General features: G+C 50.2%; 4 protein-coding genes across 4 annotated transcripts; all 4 read left to right on the top strand.

Moving 5' to 3' along the window:
- Nucleotides 1–475: 475 nt before the first annotated feature.
- FMAN_11373 (uncharacterized protein) lies at nt 476–1,365 on the top strand (the record flags this gene model as incomplete). Its single annotated transcript, XM_041834178.1, has 3 exons — nt 476–748; nt 803–1,117; nt 1,189–1,365. The coding sequence occupies 3 exons, from the start codon at nt 476–478 to the stop codon at nt 1,363–1,365; spliced, it is 765 nt and encodes a 254-aa protein (XP_041684467.1).
- Nucleotides 1,366–14,803: 13,438 nt separating this feature from the next.
- FMAN_11372 (uncharacterized protein) lies at nt 14,804–17,385 on the top strand (the record flags this gene model as incomplete). The annotated part of the gene is made up of 2 exons (XM_041834177.1): nt 14,804–15,290; nt 15,959–17,385. 2 exons carry the CDS (start codon nt 14,804–14,806, stop codon nt 17,383–17,385), a joined length of 1,914 nt encoding a protein of 637 aa, XP_041684466.1.
- A 1,451-nt stretch (nt 17,386–18,836) lies between these two features.
- Nucleotides 18,837–20,489, top strand: FMAN_11371 (uncharacterized protein; the record flags this gene model as incomplete). Its single annotated transcript, XM_041834176.1, has 5 exons — nt 18,837–18,992; nt 19,047–19,308; nt 19,360–19,551; nt 19,599–19,999; nt 20,067–20,489. The coding sequence occupies 5 exons, from the start codon at nt 18,837–18,839 to the stop codon at nt 20,487–20,489; spliced, it is 1,434 nt and encodes a 477-aa protein (XP_041684465.1).
- Nucleotides 20,490–21,309: 820 nt separating this feature from the next.
- FMAN_11370 (uncharacterized protein) lies at nt 21,310–21,834 on the top strand (the record flags this gene model as incomplete). The annotated part of the gene is made up of 1 exon (XM_041834173.1): nt 21,310–21,834. One exon carries the CDS (start codon nt 21,310–21,312, stop codon nt 21,832–21,834), a length of 525 nt encoding a protein of 174 aa, XP_041684464.1.
- Nucleotides 21,835–22,242: the final 408 nt, after the last annotated feature.

Here is a 22,242-nt window from a genome sequence, read left to right as displayed (position 1 = left end):
GGAGTTGAACGATGGGTGATAAATTGGGTACTTGTTAAAATGTAAAAAAGTAACCAATCACTCCTCTATCCCCATGATTGAGTTGGATTCGGATGTGTAACTTTTGGTGAATGTGCTGTAATTACTTCTCTGTATCAAAGAACAGCCGACGACTTGATGCCACGTTAAGCAGAGTGACACACGACCGATGACGCAGGGGCCGAGCCGATGCACGTGATTCTGCTCTGACGTGAGAACCTAAGGTAGGTAGGTTTACCACACGTCACGTACGAAGGTAAAGCCGATATTTCACCGCGTATTGGGTATTTATAATACCCGGGGCACTAATGGCTGATCAAAAGTTACTACCCTAAAGCTAGACGAGTTGTCAGCTAGCGAGACTGATGTCGTATAAAAATCGCGGTCTTGAGTCAATGCAGAGATGTAAATGAGCTTGTTGTTATTTTAGGCCCATTCCTAGATACCGCAAACCATCATGACAGCAATGAAGCCCATCTTTACCCCAACATTGCTTGCCGCTATTCGAAAACGACCAAATCTTCCACGTAATACATGGTACTTTGTCACCGCTACCACTCTATCGGCCCTCAATAGACCGGACGAGCTACCAGAGGTTTTCAAGAATGCCATAGAGGAAGGCTCAGAAACTACTGGGAATGGTATTCCGAGCCGGGACGATCAGTTGCGCATCTCTAGACGTCTCAGAGAAGCCCTCTTGAAAGCTTCTGCTGTGGGAGGCATGCCCAAGGTTTGTAGGCCACGAGTAGGATGAACTCACCTCGATGCTGACATTTCCGGATAGTCGATTAATGCTCTGATGTCTCTCAAGTCCGCAACCCCTGAATACCTACTAGACGAACCAGGGATGGGCACATCTCTCAGACACAAGGACATACATGATACTGCGCCAGCACAAGTGCTCGGGCGAGGACAAGCCTTCTTCGATGCCATATATGGTAAGATTTCCAGACGTATAATGGGACAACTAGACCAGTCAGGTGCGCCAGACTTGGGCTTGCTGGCGAGGTTGACATATGGGTATGTACTCAGCAACACTGATGTGCTTACACCAGCCGAAACCTCATTCGTACTCATTGCTAGTCTCATCCCCCAAGATGTAAGTGTGTTTTCTGAGCAGCCACTGGGCTGCACTAAAACCATGTGTAATGCTGAAGCCAAGCCTTAAAGGTGAACCCTCAATTGAAGGGGCATTTGCGGGGTGCACTCAACGGAGGTGCCAGTGTAGATGAGGTGAGAGCCGTGAGAGATGTAGTAGTTAAGATTTGTGAAGCCTCAGGAATGAAGAAGCTAGAAGAGAATGCCATTGGGGGATGGGGTTGGAGAAGTGAAGTTGCGAATGTATAGAAGATTACTTTGATCTCGAGCCTTTGAGCCTACCCTAAACTATAAGCTGCATGACCAGGTTCTTAACAGGAGATCACAACTTGGCACATACCAAGTAGGACCACTCTGAACTTCGAAGGCATGTTAGAATTGTAGTCATGTACTATTGTAGGGGATGGTGGTGCTCTACTTGTGAATGTTATCAACATGTCCTAAACACATGTCGCCGATTTGTGAACATCATGATAATCACCAACACTACGAATAGAGAGGACATCTCATTGTGAGTGATAGGCAGAGCCTCATTCTCTATTGTCCGAAAGAGGCTGTTTACACGACTCGAAAAACTCCGCGACCTATTGTTTCATGTCCAAACGGCGCCTAGTCTGCCCAGCGGCTGGCTCCTGTTTCTCTTTGGCGAGTTCAAGATGGAAAACGGAAGCCATTCCGCGTTTAGGCGAGGCCGCGCCCGGAGCCAGCATAGCCAAGTCCCAAATCCGCTGTCACGCGCCAGAGCAAGGGTCCCAGCCCGCCCCTAAAGATTGGCTCAAGGCACCTAAGGCAGGTTGGGAGCCAGGGCGTAGGGGTCGACAGAGCCCCGGGCCCCCTAAGAACAAGGCCTGGGCGTCTGTGTTCCGTAGGCCGGAGGGGTCGGGCAGTGGAAAGTCCAAAGTCAATCAATGCCGGTCTCAACTGTAATCGAGGCCACCCAAGACCTAATTCGGGTACGCCACGGTTTACTGATCTGCTACTGCTCGGCTCTGGTTCGTCGGAGCTTGACAAACACACTAAAACCAAAGGTCCAAAGGAGCTTCCCGTGGCCAAAAGGTAGATCATCAACGCCCAGAAAGAGCTTGTACCCCAGAGTAACACTGTAAGTACACTTGAGACACTGTGATCGCCGTCGAGTCTGGACTTGCACTATCAACGGCGTCTAGTGAATAGGTAGGTAGTTGTTGCTCGCCACGTCACAGTGATTCGAATGGCTCAGATAAGGTGATCTAAGTTAAATCAGACTTCAATAAACCCCGCGTATGATCCTAGTTGGATGCTCGTTCTCCGAACCCATTCTCGAGGTCATGCTGACTTGGTAGCACTCACGATGGGTACTCGTCTCATTGATACAAGCGAGAGTCTGTTAGCCAAACTCTCCGTGAACCGCGCGTTGTATGTATGGACTATTATGGAAACGAGCACGAGGCTCCATAACCAATGTCGATCTGGTGGTGCGGAAATCTCCTGATGGGTTTAGTGATCAGAGTGGTATTTTACTCTCTGGCAGGGCAAAATAGACGGAACTGACCCGTTCCCCATCTTCGCGATACAACATCCCGAAGGAGCCTCACCCATGTCTATCAGATCAGAACAAGGCTCCCCTTGCGTCATGCCGAGTATGGATAAGTGGCAGGCAGACTCAGCCAGTCAGTCAGTGATGTCTGGGCAAGAAAGCCTAGCCGTGGGGTTCTCAATGACCGTATCGGTATCGGGGCTCGGTAGATAGTTGACAATGGCAATGACAACTATCGACCGCTCATCAGTGCAGTGTAACTGCAGCTGCTCTTGATATGGGATCGCTCTGGATGCAGCATCCACACCCTCCCTCCTTTGAGAAAGACCTCGACCGACACTGGGGTAGCACAAGGCGAATTTGGTGATATGGCAAGCCAAAAAGGCAACCGGAACACCCACGAGTCCGGGAACGAGGCGTACGATTCGACCGGGGAGAACATGAGTGGTACCATTCACCTAGTTGCCTTAGGGTTGCAGGAAAGGCTAGGATAGACTTGAGCGTAGTACAGATTACAGACAGACAATGCAGTTCAGATACAGAATTAGAATGTCGACCTGCAGCAATAATCTCGGATGCATGACAGTCCGAAGTAGTCACACGCATCCATATGTACATATTGGTCTGTCTTGTTGTCTTGGTTCTCTGGCCTGTCCAACCATGACAAGCTCCAGGATCAGAGTAACATCATGATGAATTACATCGGACTAGGTATGCAGGAAGCAGATGTATGTATTGTATTGCCTTCTGAACACTCCCGAAAAGCGTCGGCGTCGGGATTCCTCAACGACAGGGCCAGGTTCAAGGGCAAGACGGGACAGGGCAAAGCAGGGGTTATTACGGAGTAACGAGCTTCTCTCTCTTGTTCTTGTTTCCCTCTCCCCTCATATCCCCCCCCCCCTGCCAGTTTCAATCACGACTCCCACACGTGGCCCAAGATCCTCGAGGGGTGAGGGCATAGGGCATCTCAAGCCTTGTCCTGGCGTGTCGTGTCTAGTCCAGTCCATGTATATACATACAATATCGACAGGGGGGCGGCTCACAAGCGGCAGGGCGCGCATCAATCCATTGTGTCGGGTCACTCACTTTTGCATTTTATCGATGTGACGATGTGAAACCACGGGAATATTGACTTTCATCGATCCGCACGCCTCTTGGACTTTGCGACGTGCGAATCTAGTCAATGCCTAGAGGCCGCAGGGAACTTCCCAGCACCTGGACTGTCGTCTTCCCGCGCTGCACTCGCCTTCTCAGACGGGAATCTGCTCTCGCCAAAATAGTCTGCACGTCACATTGAGATTGGGTTCTCAACATCGCAGCCAATGCCCCGCGCACTGGGATCCAGCACCTTAACAGGTCTCTGCTATACCCCAGGATCAAGCTGTATGTCTCGTGGCGCCTATAAGATGTGCGTCTTATTAATTGTGCTTTGAGGACAACTGAAGTTGGATCAATAACATGAACCCAACGCCGCCGATTTCAACATGATACGTTATGCAACAGCAAAATGATGGGGAGTTCGTGGCCTCGTACAGTAGCTTCGTACATCTTCCAGTAGCCAAATAGCCGGGTCATTGATTCACAAGTGGCCCATCATGAGCACTTTTAGCTTCAATAACTCAGTCCGACAGTCTGGATGTGGCTGAATGGCGTCCAGGCCGCTGGCACCAAGTGCCGTCCCTACCCAAAGTCTAGACTGCGAACAATGATAAAGGCAGAGTGACATCGATGCTCACCTGCATCAATTAAGCCAATCTTAATGTTCCGAGGTTATGACCGCCATCCCAGAGAAGCAGTGTCTTTAACGAATCTGGACCGCGATATGCCCTCAATATCCAGCGACAACGGCGGCTCAACGTCAGTAGGTACATACCTGAGTACCTTGATCCTTGTAAAAAAGGAAGAAGAAAAAACTGCCGTTGTTTCTTTCATTTTTCTTCTTGTTCTAGGCCGCCGTGATCGCGTTATTTACCGGTCGTTAGTATCGACCTAGTCTGTGTGTTAGACTGGTGGCGCTCGCGTAAGGCTACCACAGTTGGAAGTTTAGGACCAAACTGCCTCCGCGTCCTCGCTTTTGCAAGGCTGCTCCTTGGAGAGATTAATGCCTAGACCACTGCTAGTTTACCGTTTACCGGCGAAGGAGAATAGGTTCAAGCGCTTCAACCTCTACCAGTATCTCTGAGTGTTTCACGCAACGGACACTAGGCCTCCACACGGGCCATGCAGGACGGTGGAGTTTGTTTGTGTTGTCAGTGTCTTGACGACGCCTTTCTGCGCTCGAAAATGATTCGCTCGTCGAGTGACGGGCAGTCGAGCTCGGTGGGGGTATCCCGTTGCCTATACAAACCCCAGGAGACGATTCTGTTGGGAGATGAGATGCAGGATGAGATTGGAGCGCCAGGAGAAAATGATGGCCAACCAGTTTCGATAGCAACTAAACGCGGAAGCATTACGGTGTACCTGTTGGCGATACTGAAGATCGTCCATGGGAAACTGAAGGTCTAGGATGTCTGTCCGACAGTGAAGTGGATATGTATGTGATACCGTGGAGCAAGGCCCATTAGAAGCCAGGACGATCCAGTACAACACGGTGGCTGTAGGTGATCGACAAAGCCTATCCTTGATTTCTGGCGTTCAGTCTGTGAGACAATAGGTGGCGTAACGGCAGCCTTGTATCCGTAGAACCCAAAAGCTATGGCTATCTCGTTCAGTTTGACAGCTCGGACTGTTGGATGTCCCCGACGACAAGCATTGATCAGCGTCAATGCCTCGGTAGGACCCAATCGCCCAGACATTTCTTTGTACATACAACATTATTGTTCCTTGCGGATGGTCGGTACGAGTCCTAATACAGTACTTCGTAAATATGGGTATACTGGGGGACAAGGTCCCTGAGCAAGGCAACTGAGAGATATGAATCAGAAGACATGAGCCAGGATTGAAGCGACGCCAAGACTCAGTTAAGCAACGCGAGCAATACGACATATCGATGATGTTATAAAATTACCAGAATTGGCGGGGGAAGGGTGCTGTGCATTGTTCGTACGGGGGTTGGAGAATGATGATCTGAATTTGAACTGGGTCACTCGTGTAAGCACATATCGATTCACTCAAGGTTCAATCACACATTCTGTAGCGGGATAGGTGGGCTTCCAGGTAAAAACTCCGAGCTACCAAAGAAAGCAACAGCCAAAGATCTTGGAGATTAGGTAGCATCAATGTTCCAAAGGATGGTGAACTTGAGAGAGTCTTTGGTGGTGGTGTCTATCTCGCTTGTCTAGTGGGGGCTGTTTTTTGACTGCGCTGGGCCAGGCCAGGGTCATGTTTGTTCATGATGCAAGAAATCAGGTGCAGAGACTTGGCCCTCAGTTCCGAATGGAGGACCCCGTGACGAACCCAGTCCCCAAAGGAGGACACGGCGGAGCGTATGTAGGCCACGGAAATGGCGGCGGCGGGAGAGTCAGACTTGGCGGTTTATTCGCATCGCGCATCGGTGAAGCCGAGAGAGCTTGGCAACTCTATCGACTTACAAGGATTGTTGACAACCAATCAGAGGCTCCCAAAGAGACAGGGCCAACGGTCAGAAACTCAAGAGCTCAGAGACTACTTGCTTGGGGCGGCCGACCGCTGGAATGTGCCCATGTGGACACCACCACAGTTTGAGCCAAACAGCGACAGCGCGGGTGCCGAGGTCTTCAATCCGTGAGTAGGTATGCATGTAGGTATCTCCATTCATGATGGTTTATCATTATGTTTTGCTTTTTCTTCTTGACTTTCTAGGCGCTGCTGTGCATCCAATTTCATTCGAGTAGCACTTCCACTCGCTTCATCTGACACAGCATCTTTGTTTTAGGAAGAATACCCGTTTCTGCTTCAGCTGAGGAATGCAGATTGACTGTGTCGAGTAGACAGTCCGAGGGGCACGGCATGTCAGAAAACTATCGTGTATCCAATAGTTGGTTGTAGAGCCTAGTCAACGACGACACATGATTGATGAAAAGACAACTCTCAAACCTTCGCCAATATTGAGGTGGGTGGTAACAAGCGGCATTGCCATTGTAGCGGTGATGACGGTGATGCTACAGTGAATGTCCAATATTCATGGTTTCGAGAGACACAGCACAGACAGAACCATTCAGAGATCATTTGCAGATGCATTCGCGCTCGTTACCAATCTGGGCACCCTGGTGGGTTAGAGAGCAGCTTGGCATCGAATCCAATGACAGGCCATGAGATGCTTGATCTGGCCGTCGGTCTGAGTCTTGAGGCTACAGGGGGGCCTTGGGCGAATCACTCACGGAAGGTTTGACCTCAACTGTAACTGAACCGCAAGGAGAGTTCCGTTCCATCTCTGACGCAGGTCACACCAGGTACGTATAGTAAGTATCGCGGACACTTCTCGTTGGGCTGCCTGTGCTCAGCCCTACGCGCCAACCTGATCCCAGAGATTGGAGGAGCTCGGCTTTTAGTGCTGCGGCCTTTTATTATTATTAGCGTCATCAACCATCTCATCAGCCACACCCTCCTGTCGCGTTGAGCGGGGCTTCCCGTCATTGGGGAACACACCCCACTGGGAATGGATGGGTGTTGATCCTGGGCTACCATCCAATGGAGGTGGATGTCCATGAAGCCATAGCGACATTACCATGAACCGCGATGAAGGCTGTGTTTTGTAAAGCATGCCTTGATTGATCGAAGCCATTGAGAACCAAATGCTGCCTCTGCCTCAAGATCAGAAACATTTCTGATTAGCAATGTTTTGCCCATGTCTCAATTCGTACCTACGTACTCTGTATCTATGCAGTACAACAAGACGAGCTCGGGCAGTGGCTGGTGTCCTCGCTATTCGGTCGGTAGACGTTGTGACGAACCAAGCCCAAAATCTCGGGTTTGATCTGGTGCTCTCTCTCTCTCTCTTCAAGGGTTAACATTCTCCTTTCTCAACTGCCGGCATTCGAAATGGCGCCACTCGTACCGTTCAGAACGGAAGCTGCGGTCTCAAGCGGCCTAGAACCTCAGTGTATTAATTGAATGACAACCTTCAATGCCACGAAGCGGAAGTGATAATTATTGCAAGGGCCAAGGGGGGGATCATCAATACCGTGAGATGTGGCTTTCCTCCAAAATGTGTGGTCAACGCCAAGGCGGATCTCTGCTGTTTGATGGATGAGTGATGCCCAGGGTCTTCCCCACCTCCAACACAAGCTCATGCTTCCTAGGCTTCAAGCAGGGGTCAGGAGGTCGGAGGCTGCCCTGACTGAACGGGAATAGCCGCTGCAGGCGAAGCTTGGGATTGGCTGTGGGAATAGCGAATGTCGGCTACGTAAGCAAATGAAGACTGCGGAAAAGCCGCTCACTGCGGAATTCGCGCCTATCCATCGACGGGAGTGGTCGCGGACTGTTCTGTTCAACCCTTAAAGCACATGCCTCCAGCGGCACGACTCAGACAGCCGAAGCCATGCGGCAAGGTCCCTAGTCAGAATCTGAGATATCTTTCTGATGCCAGACAGATTGCAATGGAGCGGCCGCCCGATGCACGGTCGTAAAACGGGTGAGAATATGAGTTTCAGGGTCCTCATCCGCAAGCAGACAAATCAGGGCGAAACGGGTAATTTGTGGCTGGCTGAGGCTGTTGTTGCTGTAGCGTTTGATACGTCCTTCATCAAGACAAAAGAAGCTACAGCCAGCAACATCATGTAAGGGCAGAGACTCGATAGGGCTGAGTACTCAATACCCCAGTGCCACGTCGAGATGGCTGTGTGCATACGTGCGTACAACTGCACCCATTTTAATGTACGGTGCCAGGCTGTACAAGGTTCGTGCACATACATAAACCGCGCTGTGCATAACCGATACCGTAAACGTCCAGCGGGTAGCTGGCCCTATTGGCTCGCTGTAGGTGGTGGTGAAGGCTCCCCCAGTAGGGTCTTATTCGGGAACTCCTTGCCTGCATCTGCATGCTGTTGAGGGTGAGGATGAGGATACTTGTAGTGCAAGATTGCTGGAATAGGTACACATATAAAACCATCGAGTTAACTCGGCCATGACCGATGCAGGCTGACGCTGACCCAGGGATGAATACCTACCTAGTACCTACCTAGTCAACCACTGAACCGGCCAGTGGGAATTGATTGATGATTAGGGGATCTCAGGCAGTCAATCTCATCGGAACTCATCAAAACAGACAAAGCAAAAAATGATACCTACAGCGCACTACCTTGGCACAGTGGGTATGTATGTACAGTACTAACTACCTGGCTAGCGAGTGAGCAATACGTGGAGAGCACTAATAAAAAGATGCAAGATGACATTGGTCAAGTTTATGGTGGAATCGGATGCGATAAGAGAGAGGACCCGCTACATCGGATCCCATGTTTCCTTTTCGTGATCCACTTCTGAACCCCTGCTCATGTTTGTCGACATCTTCCCCTTCTCCGGTACGTACCTATCAGCAAGACATTCAGAAAATGCTACTGTGTGGTGGTAGTGTTGATGATGAGTCCTTTGAGCGATGCCCAATTATGTCTTTCTTTGCTTTTCTTACCATGGAGATCTAGCGGTGAACGTACTGGGCATTCTTGCTTATGCGTCTCGTCAATATCACCTCTGTTATGCATCTATAGTACTAATGTAAGCGTTCCAGTATGCTGGAACAGCCCGAAGCAAGGGTTTGTGATGAGCTAGTGTCAGAGTTGTACGGAAAGGATGGCAAGGTGTGCGTGTTACTCCGGAGAGTAATCAATCAAATTTCATGCCAACTACTATTTTCCATTGATGCTATGTAGCAGATATGATACAGTTCATGCATTGCGAGGTTCTGTATCTAGGCAACACCGCGATAGAGACCTACTGAAATCGGGATCAGAGGATCGTGGAGAATGGGTTGCCTACTTGAGAAGGTCAAGTGCTCATCCATATGCCGTACCCGGTGTCTCGTGTATCTCGTTTTCACCAGGATGCGAGGGTATGACGTTGACAAGCATTGGACCAGTCATAAGGATCTTCACCGGAACTCGATCAATGGATGTGTGCCATGCAACTGCATCCCTGTGGTAAGCAGTCTACCCAGTGATGAAAGTCCTCGTGCGTCGATACATGGCGGCGTAGCTGTGGTGGTTTTGCTGCCTTGACAAGAATGCCTAGCCTAGACTCGAAAAGGTTTCACAGATGCAAGTTCGCTTTCAGATTCCATGAAGCATAACTATGCATTTACTAAAGTTTACTTCGACAGTTCTTTGGCTTACTGCATAACGTACAGCACACCCCAGAATCGTTGTTGAAATGTTTTAATCGCGTCAAAATGTCCAGTAGCGGATGCGTTGCACAGCCATCCCGCTTCTTTTTTTAAACCCCCACCATCCACAAACAGTTTGACAAGAGCTTGTCGCTTGTCAAGGGGCTGCTGGTACACAGCATCCAATAATAAGTGCATATCCGTCGATGATGGCTTCCATTGGCAGCCCCTCTACAAACTCCGCAACGCTAAGCCAGTTGCGTCCCCTACTAAGAACCAACTTGAACTCATCACTGCCGCCGCCAACAAACGCAGGAACTCTGCACGCACAACATGCGGGACCTCTGAGGGAACAAAGCTTGAAGCGTCTTCCACCGTTTTACGTCGCCCGGACATGGCGTTCGGATGAAAGGGAGGACTCAGACCTCGAACGGTTCAAGCACCGGCGCCACGAGGGACTACATTCACGTCTGAATCAGAGTTTGGCTTGCAAGAATGTCCGCCTGGGAGACTGAGATGCCCATACTCCAGACACACGATTCCCGCTGATTAGCGGTAAGGCTATTTGAGACAAGGTCTGCTAAGCCCTACGAACGAATGATGGATGCCCGCCTCAAGACTTGTAAGCTTGCTCAAGGTACACATCATATCGGATGCATCTGGCACCCAAGACACAGCCATCATCGCAGCACCTTTTTCGTACCTATCCTGATCAATAAAGACAATAAGATATGTACGAGTAGTGGAACGCCAGGTTACCTGACTAGCAACCGCTTTGCACTAATAAGATAATGAATGTGTTGGAGGCAGTCTTGTAAGCCGGACCAGACATTATTACATGGCGGTTCCGGAGATGCAGGTCTAATTAAAGTGATGCTGATTGTTTTCTTTGATCATTTCCCTCGTGGATACCTCACTCTCCTAGACTCCACCTAGAACAATTGATGGAATTAGAAGTTTGTCTGCTAGTGAATTAGATTCCGCCATGCTCTCCTACTTTTGATCGTGTCCAGTTGAGTTGCATGTAATAAACATTCCGATGCCTGTCTCCTGTCTCATTGCGCGCCATGTTGAGCCGACGCCATGTGGACATGACATCCAGTGCTAACGTGGTGCTAGGCGTTTGTTTTGTTCCGCGAGGCTTCTGAAGTTCATCTTAGTCTGGTCTATGCTATGTATGTGCGGTGGTTAGATGGGGATTGCCTCAGACCGGCTAGGCCAAGTGTGAAACACTTGACAGTAACATTCTGTCATAACTAATGGAGATCTGTGAGCGCAGGGACATTGACAGGCATGCTCGAATGAGTAACTCTTGACAGCAGTGATCTTCCGGGTCAGCAAGGACTTGAAGACACGAGTGACCAGTTTGGGAATAGCCAAGCAAGATATGCTTGAATCCAATGCTTTGACCACCCTGGGCCTGGCTGATTGACTGACTGACTGAGTGAATGATGCTGGTACTACGCCTTCCCCGGAAGATGCAACGCAACGTGCGAGTCGATGGAGCCAGTGACAAGGGCGCAGCGACCACGTCCGGAAAGGTTTTGAGGGTGCCCTGAGGGAGAGACAGGGGGATACCTACAGTACACGTTCAAGGGTCCCAGATTTGGGAGGACTGGCGAGGCCGGACTGCGCCCCCAGGCCTCGGGGCCGATTGAGACATCAAGCAACCGATGAGTATGATTGGTCCCAGCAACTGACTGATTGATCGATTCATAGCACAATTCTGTGAGAGGCACAGCCCTCTGTTCATAGGGCAGGGCAGGGCAGGGCAGCACTATTTGATGCATCGTTGGGTTACATCTGTGTTAGTTGTGCATTGGTTTATCGATAAAAATATCTGCCATTTCTTTGCACCAGCGCCGTTCGGGCAAAGCCTCTTTTTCGAGCCACCACGCTTTAGCAGACGGTTTCAATGTCTCGCGGCCCCAGATATTTGCAGACGCGGGCGGGTAGTGTTGCTGGACTTACCCTGAAGATGCTTAGAATGCTGCATGTGTAAGTTCATTGAGGCAACGGAGGAATGTGATGTGATGTGCTGTAAAGTCTACTGGTAGTTTCAAAGAGCTTGGAGCTTGGAGCTTACTTTGCCTTACCGAAAGTATAACCAATCGCCTTCTGGTTGGTCAATTGCCGATATGCCGTGGTGCTTGATTTGATACAGTAGCGATAAGGAAAAAAGCAAGCATTAAGCTTCCTCTAAGCAATATCACCAGCTTTGGGATATTCTGCGAAGAGACATAATCGTAAGTGAGAAGACTCCAATTAATTTTACCCAGCATCCTGGAACCTTACCCTCACCTACGGGCTGGTCCATGTCAGATCAGACTCATCGAGGATCAGCAGGATATTATTGGCCGCGATGTAATGAAGGGAGGAGGGAGGGAGGGAGGGAGGGAGGGCGAGGATGATGATTAGGATATGATGAAGAAGAGGGGCTCGACGCAGTAGGTACAGCAAAGTCGCGACAACCTAAACGTTGGTGGTAAGGTACAGCACTGTAGGTTTGAGGTAGGTAGGCTTGAGGCGGATCACCGCGCGAACCATGGACGGGAAGATTGACGATGGTTGCCGCACGGGGTCTAAGTTCATAGGTAAACTCTGCCTTGGCTGCTCTGCTGCATCTGCATCTGCATCTGCATCTGCATCTAGCATTGAGTTTAGACTTCCGCAACTCTCATTCAATAGCTTCATTTTTAGATATCAAACTACCGTCACAGTTGGCCGACCACGAATAGCAACGTCCAGCCCGTATCAACATGCTATACTCTGAGGGGAAGCGGTACGGTACTGGCTACTAAGATACCTACTTACATCACATCTAAGGAGGGTTGTGACGCGGGACAGCCTTGGGAGACCCCTGAAGCTGGGAAAGGCGACGATGGACTCATAAACTGCGGTTGGTTGGCGAAGTGTCCTTGAGACTGGAGGTGTGAGGTGTGTTACCTTAGTAGGTTAGTACCCAGGGTCGCCAGTACGTACCGGAAGCTACATCCTCTAAGTATCGGGACTTGAACCAGAGCCCCCCTGTCCGAGAGATTCCTCTGTCGACCCTTGGAATCGCCCCGTCACACTGCCAAATGTCAACCCTGTCCATCTAGGAGGCCTTCTCCTTTGTACCGCTACCCACGTAAGTTCCTTTCATTGACGTCTTGGTAAACCAATTTGTTTCTCACGCACACGCCTCGGCCGGGTCTTTGATCCACCCCATGTTTCCATACCAAAACGTTACTCTGCTCTGTAACCTCCTCCGCCTTTTCGACATCAAGAACAGACAAAGCCGCAACTCTAGGTAATTGCTGAGGGCGGTGATACATGGCGGACCATTTTCTTCGAGGAGAGAGTCTTCTCCGTATCTCGCAATGGGAAAAGGCGGGAGGCGATACGCCTCAATCATTGTGTCTGCTCCCCCTCAATGATAATGATCCTCCCGAAATCCAGGGCCCCCAAGACATGGATGCAACATATCTTTGAATATCAAAGCCTGGAATTGTCCACACAGTTCGGGACTGCATTGTACAGTACATACATACATAAATCTACCGTACTTTACGGCAGGCACATTTCAATTGAGTAACTGAATGAATGAATCAATCAATGTGCCGTCTCTCTTCTCTCTCCCTGGTCCTTACACTCTGAGGCAGGCTGGCGCTATTTGGCGCTGCATGGCGCTGGGCCGCTGGCGTGCCTCCGTCTCTGTCTCTGTGACTGCCATTTTATGGAGTTGGACTTGTTTTTTCCTTCTTAACTACCTTTTGTTTTAGACCTCCCCACGGCTGTGCTTGCTTGCTTGCTTGCTTGGTGTGATGTGTTGTGCTGTCCGTCCTGTACACACACCCTCCTCGTCTTTTTAAGGCCTGGTCAACTGGGCTTGGGCTTGGGCTGGCTGGCTGGCTGGTGATGGGGTGGTGGGCTCACCCTCCCCCCCTGGTTCCCTCCCCTGGACTGGCTTCAATTGCTGGGCCCTAGAGGCTTGAGGTTAGAGAGAGCTAGGCCCTACCAATGTACCGGCCGATGTATCGTACATGGCTTCCACCTCTGGGACGCTCTCTACCCCAGCAGCCTCCTCTCAAGTTGTCTGTCAACTGGAGAGAGCCGATCCATCGCGGACGGGGCCCGAATGCAGGTGCAGTGGTGCCTTGACTACCTATATCTACGTTGGCAGCCCCCAACCCTCTCGCTGGGTCTTGCAAGAGCTTGCTACTCGACAACGACAACGACAACGACAACCTCAACAAAGGGTCAATCTATCACGACAGTGTTTCTTTTAAAGACCATTGTCTGTCCTTTCCAAGACGAAAAGACCAGTACAACAACTGGTCTCTGAATACTTCGACCTATAGTGCCCCTCCCACCATCCACCAAGCACTAACATCACCCTCATCTTCAGCTTCATCTTCACCACGAACACTTTGAGACAACTCTTCTCAAGCACATTTTGGTGAACTGAGCATTCTTAATTGGACCCTAGCAACACTCCTCCTTCTCGAAACACAGAAAAGTTCATCAACGGCGCACAAGTTCCAGGAAACCGACCAGAAGAAGATTGTTTTCCGTGTCTAAACCCACATCCACCAGAAACATCTCAGACCCTCGAGACGTCCTCTCCTCACCTCAAGCCTCACTCCGTTTCTGGAATGCGAAGTGCAGGTAAGCTTCTCCGGGTTACGTCCACTCATTCTTTGCCTCGACGTCGAGGAAAATCCCCGCTTCTGCCACTCTTCCCCCTTGACTTGACTTGGAGCTCTGAACCTGACATTGTGTGTTGCGATTATAGATAAAGGTGATTGCAACCCGAGCTTGAGTTATAACTACGTCAAGCCCGTCCTCACCTTGACCACCACTACTCCCATCTTCACCTTGCCGATATTCAAGCCTCTGTCTTCCGTTCTTCTTCCACAGACATCATGACAGCCTTGACAGAACCATCATTCGCCATGTTCCCTCATCACTCCGACGCCGAGGATTTTGCCCGATATACGGACTCCAACGTCATCTTCACTTCGGGACCCATGGACGTGAGCATCCCTGCTGATGCCTTTGGCTTTCAACAGCAGAGCGGCAGCCAAGATGCATTTTCTTCATCCTTGGGATTTGTCGAGCCCTCATTGTACGCCGAGGCCCTCAGCTACATGCTCAACAGCCGCGCATCACCCAGCATGTACACAGATGAATCTTCGGACATGAGACTCCCTTCATCCAGCCTTTCCACAGCCTCGGCAGCGTCGACAACGTCTTCGGCAATTGGATCTCCCCAATCAAACCATGGCCAAATGGGTGCAATGCCCGAGTGGGCTCCCCAAGGCCTCGGGCTCCAGCCTGCAATTGTGGGCAGTGACTACATCGGATCCGATTTTGCGTCGTTTCCTAGCTCCGGAATGGAAGAGCTCAGCTTTGATTTCCCGGCAGCAAAGGCTTTTGTTGGTAAGTTCAGAGCTATTTCTTACTCGCTTCGAGTTCGGCGATCCCTTTCCCCCTGCCTCGCAAGGGCATTGGCAGAGAGAGAGACCCAGTCTGAGGCCTCTTCCCCACCACTAGGTGCTTAGTGCCTCTGAACCCCTGCTCGGTTCGTTGCTTTGAATATGACAAAACGATGTGTCGGATTGCGCTTGCGCTTGCGCCTGTCTCTACCAGGCCGTCGGCTCTCTTGGCTCATTGAGTTCAGCTTGAGCCGAGTTGAAGATGGCCGATCATCATCTTGTCCTTCTCTCTGCTTCGTCTTAGAGTTTATCCCTTGCAATCGCGTCCCACTTCCCATCACACGTTCATGTCTGTCCTTTTAAACAACGATTTAGCCCGTGGGCTCTTCCGTCGTCAACTGAGACATTACACACGACGTCAACCCAATCGGCGCTTGATGTCACCTCTCCGCTGTCAAACGATTGGCGATCCTGCTTGCTTTTCATCGGCAGTGGCCAGCTGGAAACCCATCTTGGGCCTAGCTCAGCTGACTTGACGTTGCAATCTCTATCATTCGCGTCCATCCCCAACTCCACCACTCTCCGTTCCGTTCCTGACCAGCACTGAACTGCCTGTTCTGTACTGTACTGTTACCGTAGTAGATCGCTAACCAGGTTTCTCTATCATGACAGACCCATCTCTGATTCATCCAGAGCTTACTCGCCCTCCCATGGGGATCCCTCCCTATGACAATCACTTCCAGCAAACCGGTGCCAATCCTAATCACACATATCCCACTTCTCCTTCTGCCTCTTCCTCTTCGCCTCAACCTCACATGATGAGGACCAATAGCTCTTCACCCTTTCTCCAAACCACAACCTTTCAATCCACTTTTCCCAGCAGCCCCTACGGTGCACCAATGGATAACCACAGTCAAACTCAGAACCACAACCATATCCGTGCCCCAAGCGTCACCCATTTCGTTCCACCTACACCAGGCGAGTATAGCAGTGACGAGTCCAAGGAGAAGCAGAGATGCACCTATCCCGACTGCGGCAAGACCTTCAAGGACCTCAAGGCTCACATGCTCACTCACCAGACTGAGCGGCCTGAGAAGTGCCCCATTCAGACCTGCGAGTACCACACAAAGGGCTTTGCTCGCAAGTATGACAAGAACCGTCACACCCTCACACACTACAAAGGCACAATGGTCTGCGGCTTCTGCCCAGGCTCCGGCTCGGCTGCGGAGAAGTCCTTTAACCGTGCCGACGTCTTCAAGCGCCACTTGACTGCAGTCCATGGCGTCGAGCAGACTCCACCCAACAGCCGAAAGAAGTCTTCTGCAGGTGCCAACTCGAACAAGAAGCTGACTGGCTATGCTCCTGATGCCACTGGCAAGTGCAGCACTTGCTCACAGACCTTCTCCAATGCCCAGGACTTCTACGAGCACCTTGACGACTGTGTGCTGCGCATTGTCCAGCAAGAGGACCCTGCTGAGGCCATCAACGCCAAGCGCCTTGCTGAGGTTGAGAATGATAAGGATGTCCACCAGACTCTGGAGAAGAACAACCTCCCCACTACCACAGATACTGTCATGGCAAACCATGATGATGAAGATGCCGACAGTGGGGATGACGATGATGACAGCTCTCCCCGAAGCAACGCCTCCCCTGCCACCAGAAAGAAGGGCAATCCGGCCAACGGTGTCCAGAAGTCTCGCGGTGTCACTCACTCCCGCGGTGGTGTCCCCTTGGGAACCAAGACTCGCAGCCGCAAGAACCGTCGCGACTACCCATCGTCGTGGGGCTTTGATAAGGGTCAGATGACTATGAAGAAGCGTGTCATGGCTGTCTTTGATGGTCCTCGCCGTCTTGCCAAGGACGACATGATGCTCTCCACCGACCATGAGGTCCGTCTCAAGCTATCTGATGGCAAGTCTTATGTCACCGACCTCGACGTTCAGACTCTCAAGCGAGCTGCTGGCTTCCACGGTGCTACTGAGGAAGAGAAGGGCCCTTGGATCTCTGACGACCCCACTGCTGAGCAGCTCAAGGAGATGCAGCAAATGCTCACCACCAACACCACCACCACCACCACCACCACCACCACTACTCTATAACGACTCGGCATCATCGACCACACACACCTACGATCACCAACTACCACCCCTCTCTCAAAGTATACGAACAAAACATATTGAAAAAAAAGCATAATGTGGCGTAAGCGGGACTGTATTAGAAAAAGGGAACATCCGGGTACTTCACGGACAATATTTATGACTGGGTTTAGGTTTGGATTTGGGAAACAGGACACATCCGCATATGAAGAGGCATAGGATGAGAGTTTCGAGGCAAAGGAAAGGAACGGAAAGGGAACTGATTTGCGCCATGGAGTTGACATATCGATACCCATGTTTTTACTGTTGTTTTATCTGGGATTTGGACTGGTACCTCACCCATTGATGGCTTAATGACAATAATGGACTATTTTGACAGCAATACTTATTTGAGGACTCTGTCCTAATCTGCATATTGTTCAAGTACTGTTTGTTTCTTGTGATTGGTGTTTACTTTGAGTGTCTGCTGAAGTTATTGTACAAATATTTGGACTGGAATGGGCTTGCGTGTATGTTTTATGACATGGGAGTTTTTGGTGCCATTGTAGCTGAAACAAGGATGTATAATATGAGCACTAATATGACGATGCCACTTATTCATACCCCGATATGTCATCTTACCAGATCTATGGTGATCCATAAGTACCTTAGATAGTTGACAGGAAGAGTTCCGCCAGAACATATCAGTTCTTTTTCTTACTGCACCTCGCCAAGCACGAACGCCTTGCTTCATAGATTGCGTCTTGCTCGGCATGGTAACTTGGCTTAGGGTGTAAAATAGCTTGATGCCTCTGATTAACCAGTAAGACGTGGGGAAAAAACAACTTAATCAGGTGATCAAAACTAAGGGAGGATGAGCAAGCCCCAAAATTATCTAAACTTGATCCAAGGTTTCTATTGCAGACTATAATTAAGACGCATGACCTTTTATTGCATGCTTTGATAGGTAGAAACGAACCCCCAAACACTATACGGAGCACGAAGATGCTAAAGAACCAGTGGGCCTGTTGAGATAATACGAGTACATCATCACGATACAGCCACGAACTTTATGCAGTCGCCCCCTCGCGACGAAGCAATAAGATTTAGGGAACTGGCCAATCTTGAGCAACAAAGGGGCGCGTGAGAATGGATTCACTCAGAAATAGTTCTTTCTGCATTTCGCCCTGATAGGCTCAGCGGAGATATGAATGCTTGAGCTGGACACTCAAAATGAGAGAGATACTCCGGTACGATAAAACCACTTCATCATGGAAACGCGAAATGCCATGTGAGCATCGAGAAAGCTTAGAGGGGGGCAATGAGCGTCCAGTGTCCTCAGAGTAGAGTTCTGGCGGGCCGAATACGTGAGGGGAGACAGATATTGAAAGGATATATACGGTCAACTATCACTCTGATCTTAGCAACTTTCCATTCTTCCATTCTCCCTATTTTCTTCTGGATAAAAGAGCAACATGGGCATCGTGCACGCCAACAACCGAGAGCCTGGGACTTTTGATCCAGCGCCAATTCTTTCACAAGAAGGTCTGAACCAAGACAACGCTCGCCCAACCGTAGCTCACGACGAGGTCTTTGGCGATATCACAGAAGATGGACCCAACTACCGAGATGTAAGAGCTTTCCACAGGTTTCATGCATGCAGTCTCAAATACTAACGCCAACAGGTTGGCTGGCTAGGCACTTCTGCACTCATGATGAAGACCCAAATCGGGCTGGGCATCCTCTCGATCCCATCGGCGTTCCACACTCTGGGTCTCGTCCCCGGCCTCATATGTCTGCTCGTCATTGGAGGCATCACCACTTGGTCTGACTACATTATTGGGACATTCAAGCTCAACCACCGTGAGGTATACGGTATTGACGATGCAGGCGGTATCTTGTTTGGACGTTTCGGACAAGAGTTCCTTGGGATCAGCTTTTCTTTGTGTAGGTGATGGCGCCCCGAGTTGAGCTCACTGCTGACCATGACTGTACAAGTTACCATTTTTGCTTCTGCGTCGGGAATATTGGGCATCTCTATCAGTTTCAATGCTTTGTCGACGCATGGGACATGCACAGCCACTTTTGTCGCTGTGGCCGCAATAATCGTCTTTCTATGTGCTAGCATCCGCACCCTGGGTCGCATAAGTTGGCTTGCATGGGTGGGAGTAATCTCTCTCCTGGCAGGCGGTGCGTTGAATACCACTCAAAGTTGTCATTCATACTGACGGAATCAGTCTATGTCGTTACCATCGCCGTCAGCATCCAAGACCGACCCTCAGCAGCTCCAGAGACAAATCTCCAACACGAATGGAAGTCCGACTACCAGCTATATGGAAAGCCGAGCTTCACGGAAGCAATGTCGGCTCTCTCGACGATGGTCTTTGCCTATGCTGGCACACCCCTGTTTTTCCCTATCGCTGCAGAGATGCGCGACCCTCGCCATTATACCAAAGCGATGCTGCTCTGCCAGTCCGTTGCGACAGCGACATATATCATTGTGGGAGTTATCATCTACTACTACTGTGGCTCCTATGTTGCCTCGCCTGCTCTGGGTTCGGCTGGCAAGACTATTAAGCAAGTTGCTTACGGCCTTGCTTTGCCAGGTCTGATTGTTGGTGCAACCATCAATGCTCATGTAAGTACTTGATATGATTAAAATTCGGCCTTGAACCAAAATGAGTACTGATACAGAATCTCTATAGGTTACAGGAAAATACGTCTTCGTTCGAGTCCTTCGAGGCTCAAGACATCTCACAGCCAACACCCTCACTCACTGGGCTACGTGGCTAGGTCTGACCTTTTCTGCGGCCTTGCTAGCCTACATAATAGCGAGTGCGATTCCTGTCTTTGGAAGTCTCGTGTCTCTTGTTGGAGCTCTCCTAGGTACACTGCAAACGTTTCAGCCATATGGTTGCTTCTGGTTATACGACAACTGGAGCGCAGGCAAGCAGGAGAAATCCCTAAAGTGGGTTCTTATGGTTGTATGGAGTAGTTTTGTTATTCTTTCTGGAACATTCCTGATGGTCGCTGGAACATATGGATCTGTTATTGGTGTCATCGACTCTTATAAGGTGTCAGAGGGATCGGCTGCCTTTTCGTGTGCTGACAACTCCAACTCTGTCTAACTCATGGCATAACGAAGGCGATCAAGTATGGCATAGGGGTAATATGCACCGCAACGTTGTGAGCAATTTATATATCGTATTCGGCCATTGCGCAATCTGAGTCGTCTGGATGCTACGTATCCGTACATCTTATCCTACCTAGTTCAGGAAAAGCGGTGCCGACTTGAGCAAATTTTCTTATTACCCTTGCCCCACGACCGTCCACGCCTGGCTACGTTAGCTTTACTCAACTCATCCTTATCTGACAAATCTTCATCTGTACATTCCCGTAGCCACATTCTTATTTGTGTCTGTCTGAGCGGCTCAATATCTTCTGTACAACACGCCATACAGGAGACTGTCAGGGTGATCTTATAAGCAAATCGAGTCAGATCATCGGAGCAGATTGGGCAAAACTCCTTCACATTGATAGTATACTCGAGGGGTTCCAATCTAATAAGGTCATGTCTCTTACCTGGCGTATCTCAGTCAACGGGGAGACTGATAGCCCTGAAGACTATCTCTCCACTGCCTTGGGCGTCATCTTCCCCGACGATATCACGAATCAACATGGCGATGCGGAACACAACCTCTCATATGCCTCACCTCATCTCCCCAAGCCCCTCGTTCAGTAGACCTCGCCGACCCTGCAAAGGAGGATGACCGCAAGCTGTTCTCGCATTACCTCTGGAATGCTTCACTCCTGCTCGCAGAGTTTATCGAGGCCGACTCTCTCAGCATTCCTCTTGAGAACCCTTGTGAGGCACAGGACAGCATTTCATTCAACGTGAAGGGGTTGGAGACTCTTGAGCTCGGAGCTGGAACCGCGTTACCGAGTATCATGGGTGGCCTGCTAGGCGCAAAGCGTGTCGTTGTCACAGACTATGCAGCTGAGCCCGTCCTCAAAACCTTTCGCACCAACGTCGCTCGCAACATCCAGCCCTCTCTATCATCCGCTGGTGCTGAGGCAACCCCCTCTTCTGCAGTCTCCATCCAGGGCCATTCCTGGGGTGAGTTCGATGACACTTTCAGCACATCAGCTGCTCACTCGTTCGACCGTGTCATTGCCGCCGGTTGTCTCTGGATGCCTTGGCAACACCAGAACCTTCACCGCTCCATCGCCCACTTTCTCAAGCAAACCCCTGAGGCTAGGTGTTGGGTTGTCGCTGGTTTCCATACTGGCCGAACAAAGATGAGCGGGTTTGATGCAGCGGCGCTTCATAAGGTCGGACTCGAGGTTGAGAGGATCTGGGAGAGAGATTGCAACAGCGAGGAGAGGCCATGGAATACTGAACGTGAGGACGATGTTACGGTGCGCAAGAGGTGGCTCGTCGTCGCTTCGCTGAAGTGGATTTCAACCTCATGAGGCTTATATGAGACATTGAGGAGCCTGGCAAATTCACTGAGCCAGAGGGAAAAGAAGAAGCTTTAAGCATCACGACCATCTCACGCTCGGACTCTAGGAAACACTTCAACTCATTGTGGCGGAGCAAGACACTTGTTCTAGGCGTCTTCTCTGTCTCATTGATTGGCTCACCTTGCTGAGAGGACTTGACTCCCGCCCGCAGAATGAGGCGGAGCAACGACTTCGTGAGGGACGGATACGGAATAAGATGAGAGCTCTCCGGCAACAGTACAGTTGGATGATGACTGGTTAGAGTGGTGGACAAGTCATGCCAGGCGAGTAAAAGTAAAAACTGTACGAAGATACAAATGTATTAGATGCACATGATCACGATATCAAGAATAGGCAGGCAATCCCTGAATTACGATG

This window comes from Fusarium mangiferae (assembly GCF_900044065.1).
Source record: "Fusarium mangiferae strain MRC7560 genome assembly, contig: FMAN_scaffold008, whole genome shotgun sequence".
In the NCBI taxonomy this organism is placed as follows: Eukaryota; Fungi; Ascomycota; class Sordariomycetes; order Hypocreales; family Nectriaceae; genus Fusarium; species Fusarium mangiferae.
Note: the sequence above shows the minus strand (reverse complement) of the source record. Positions and strands in the feature narration are given on the sequence as shown.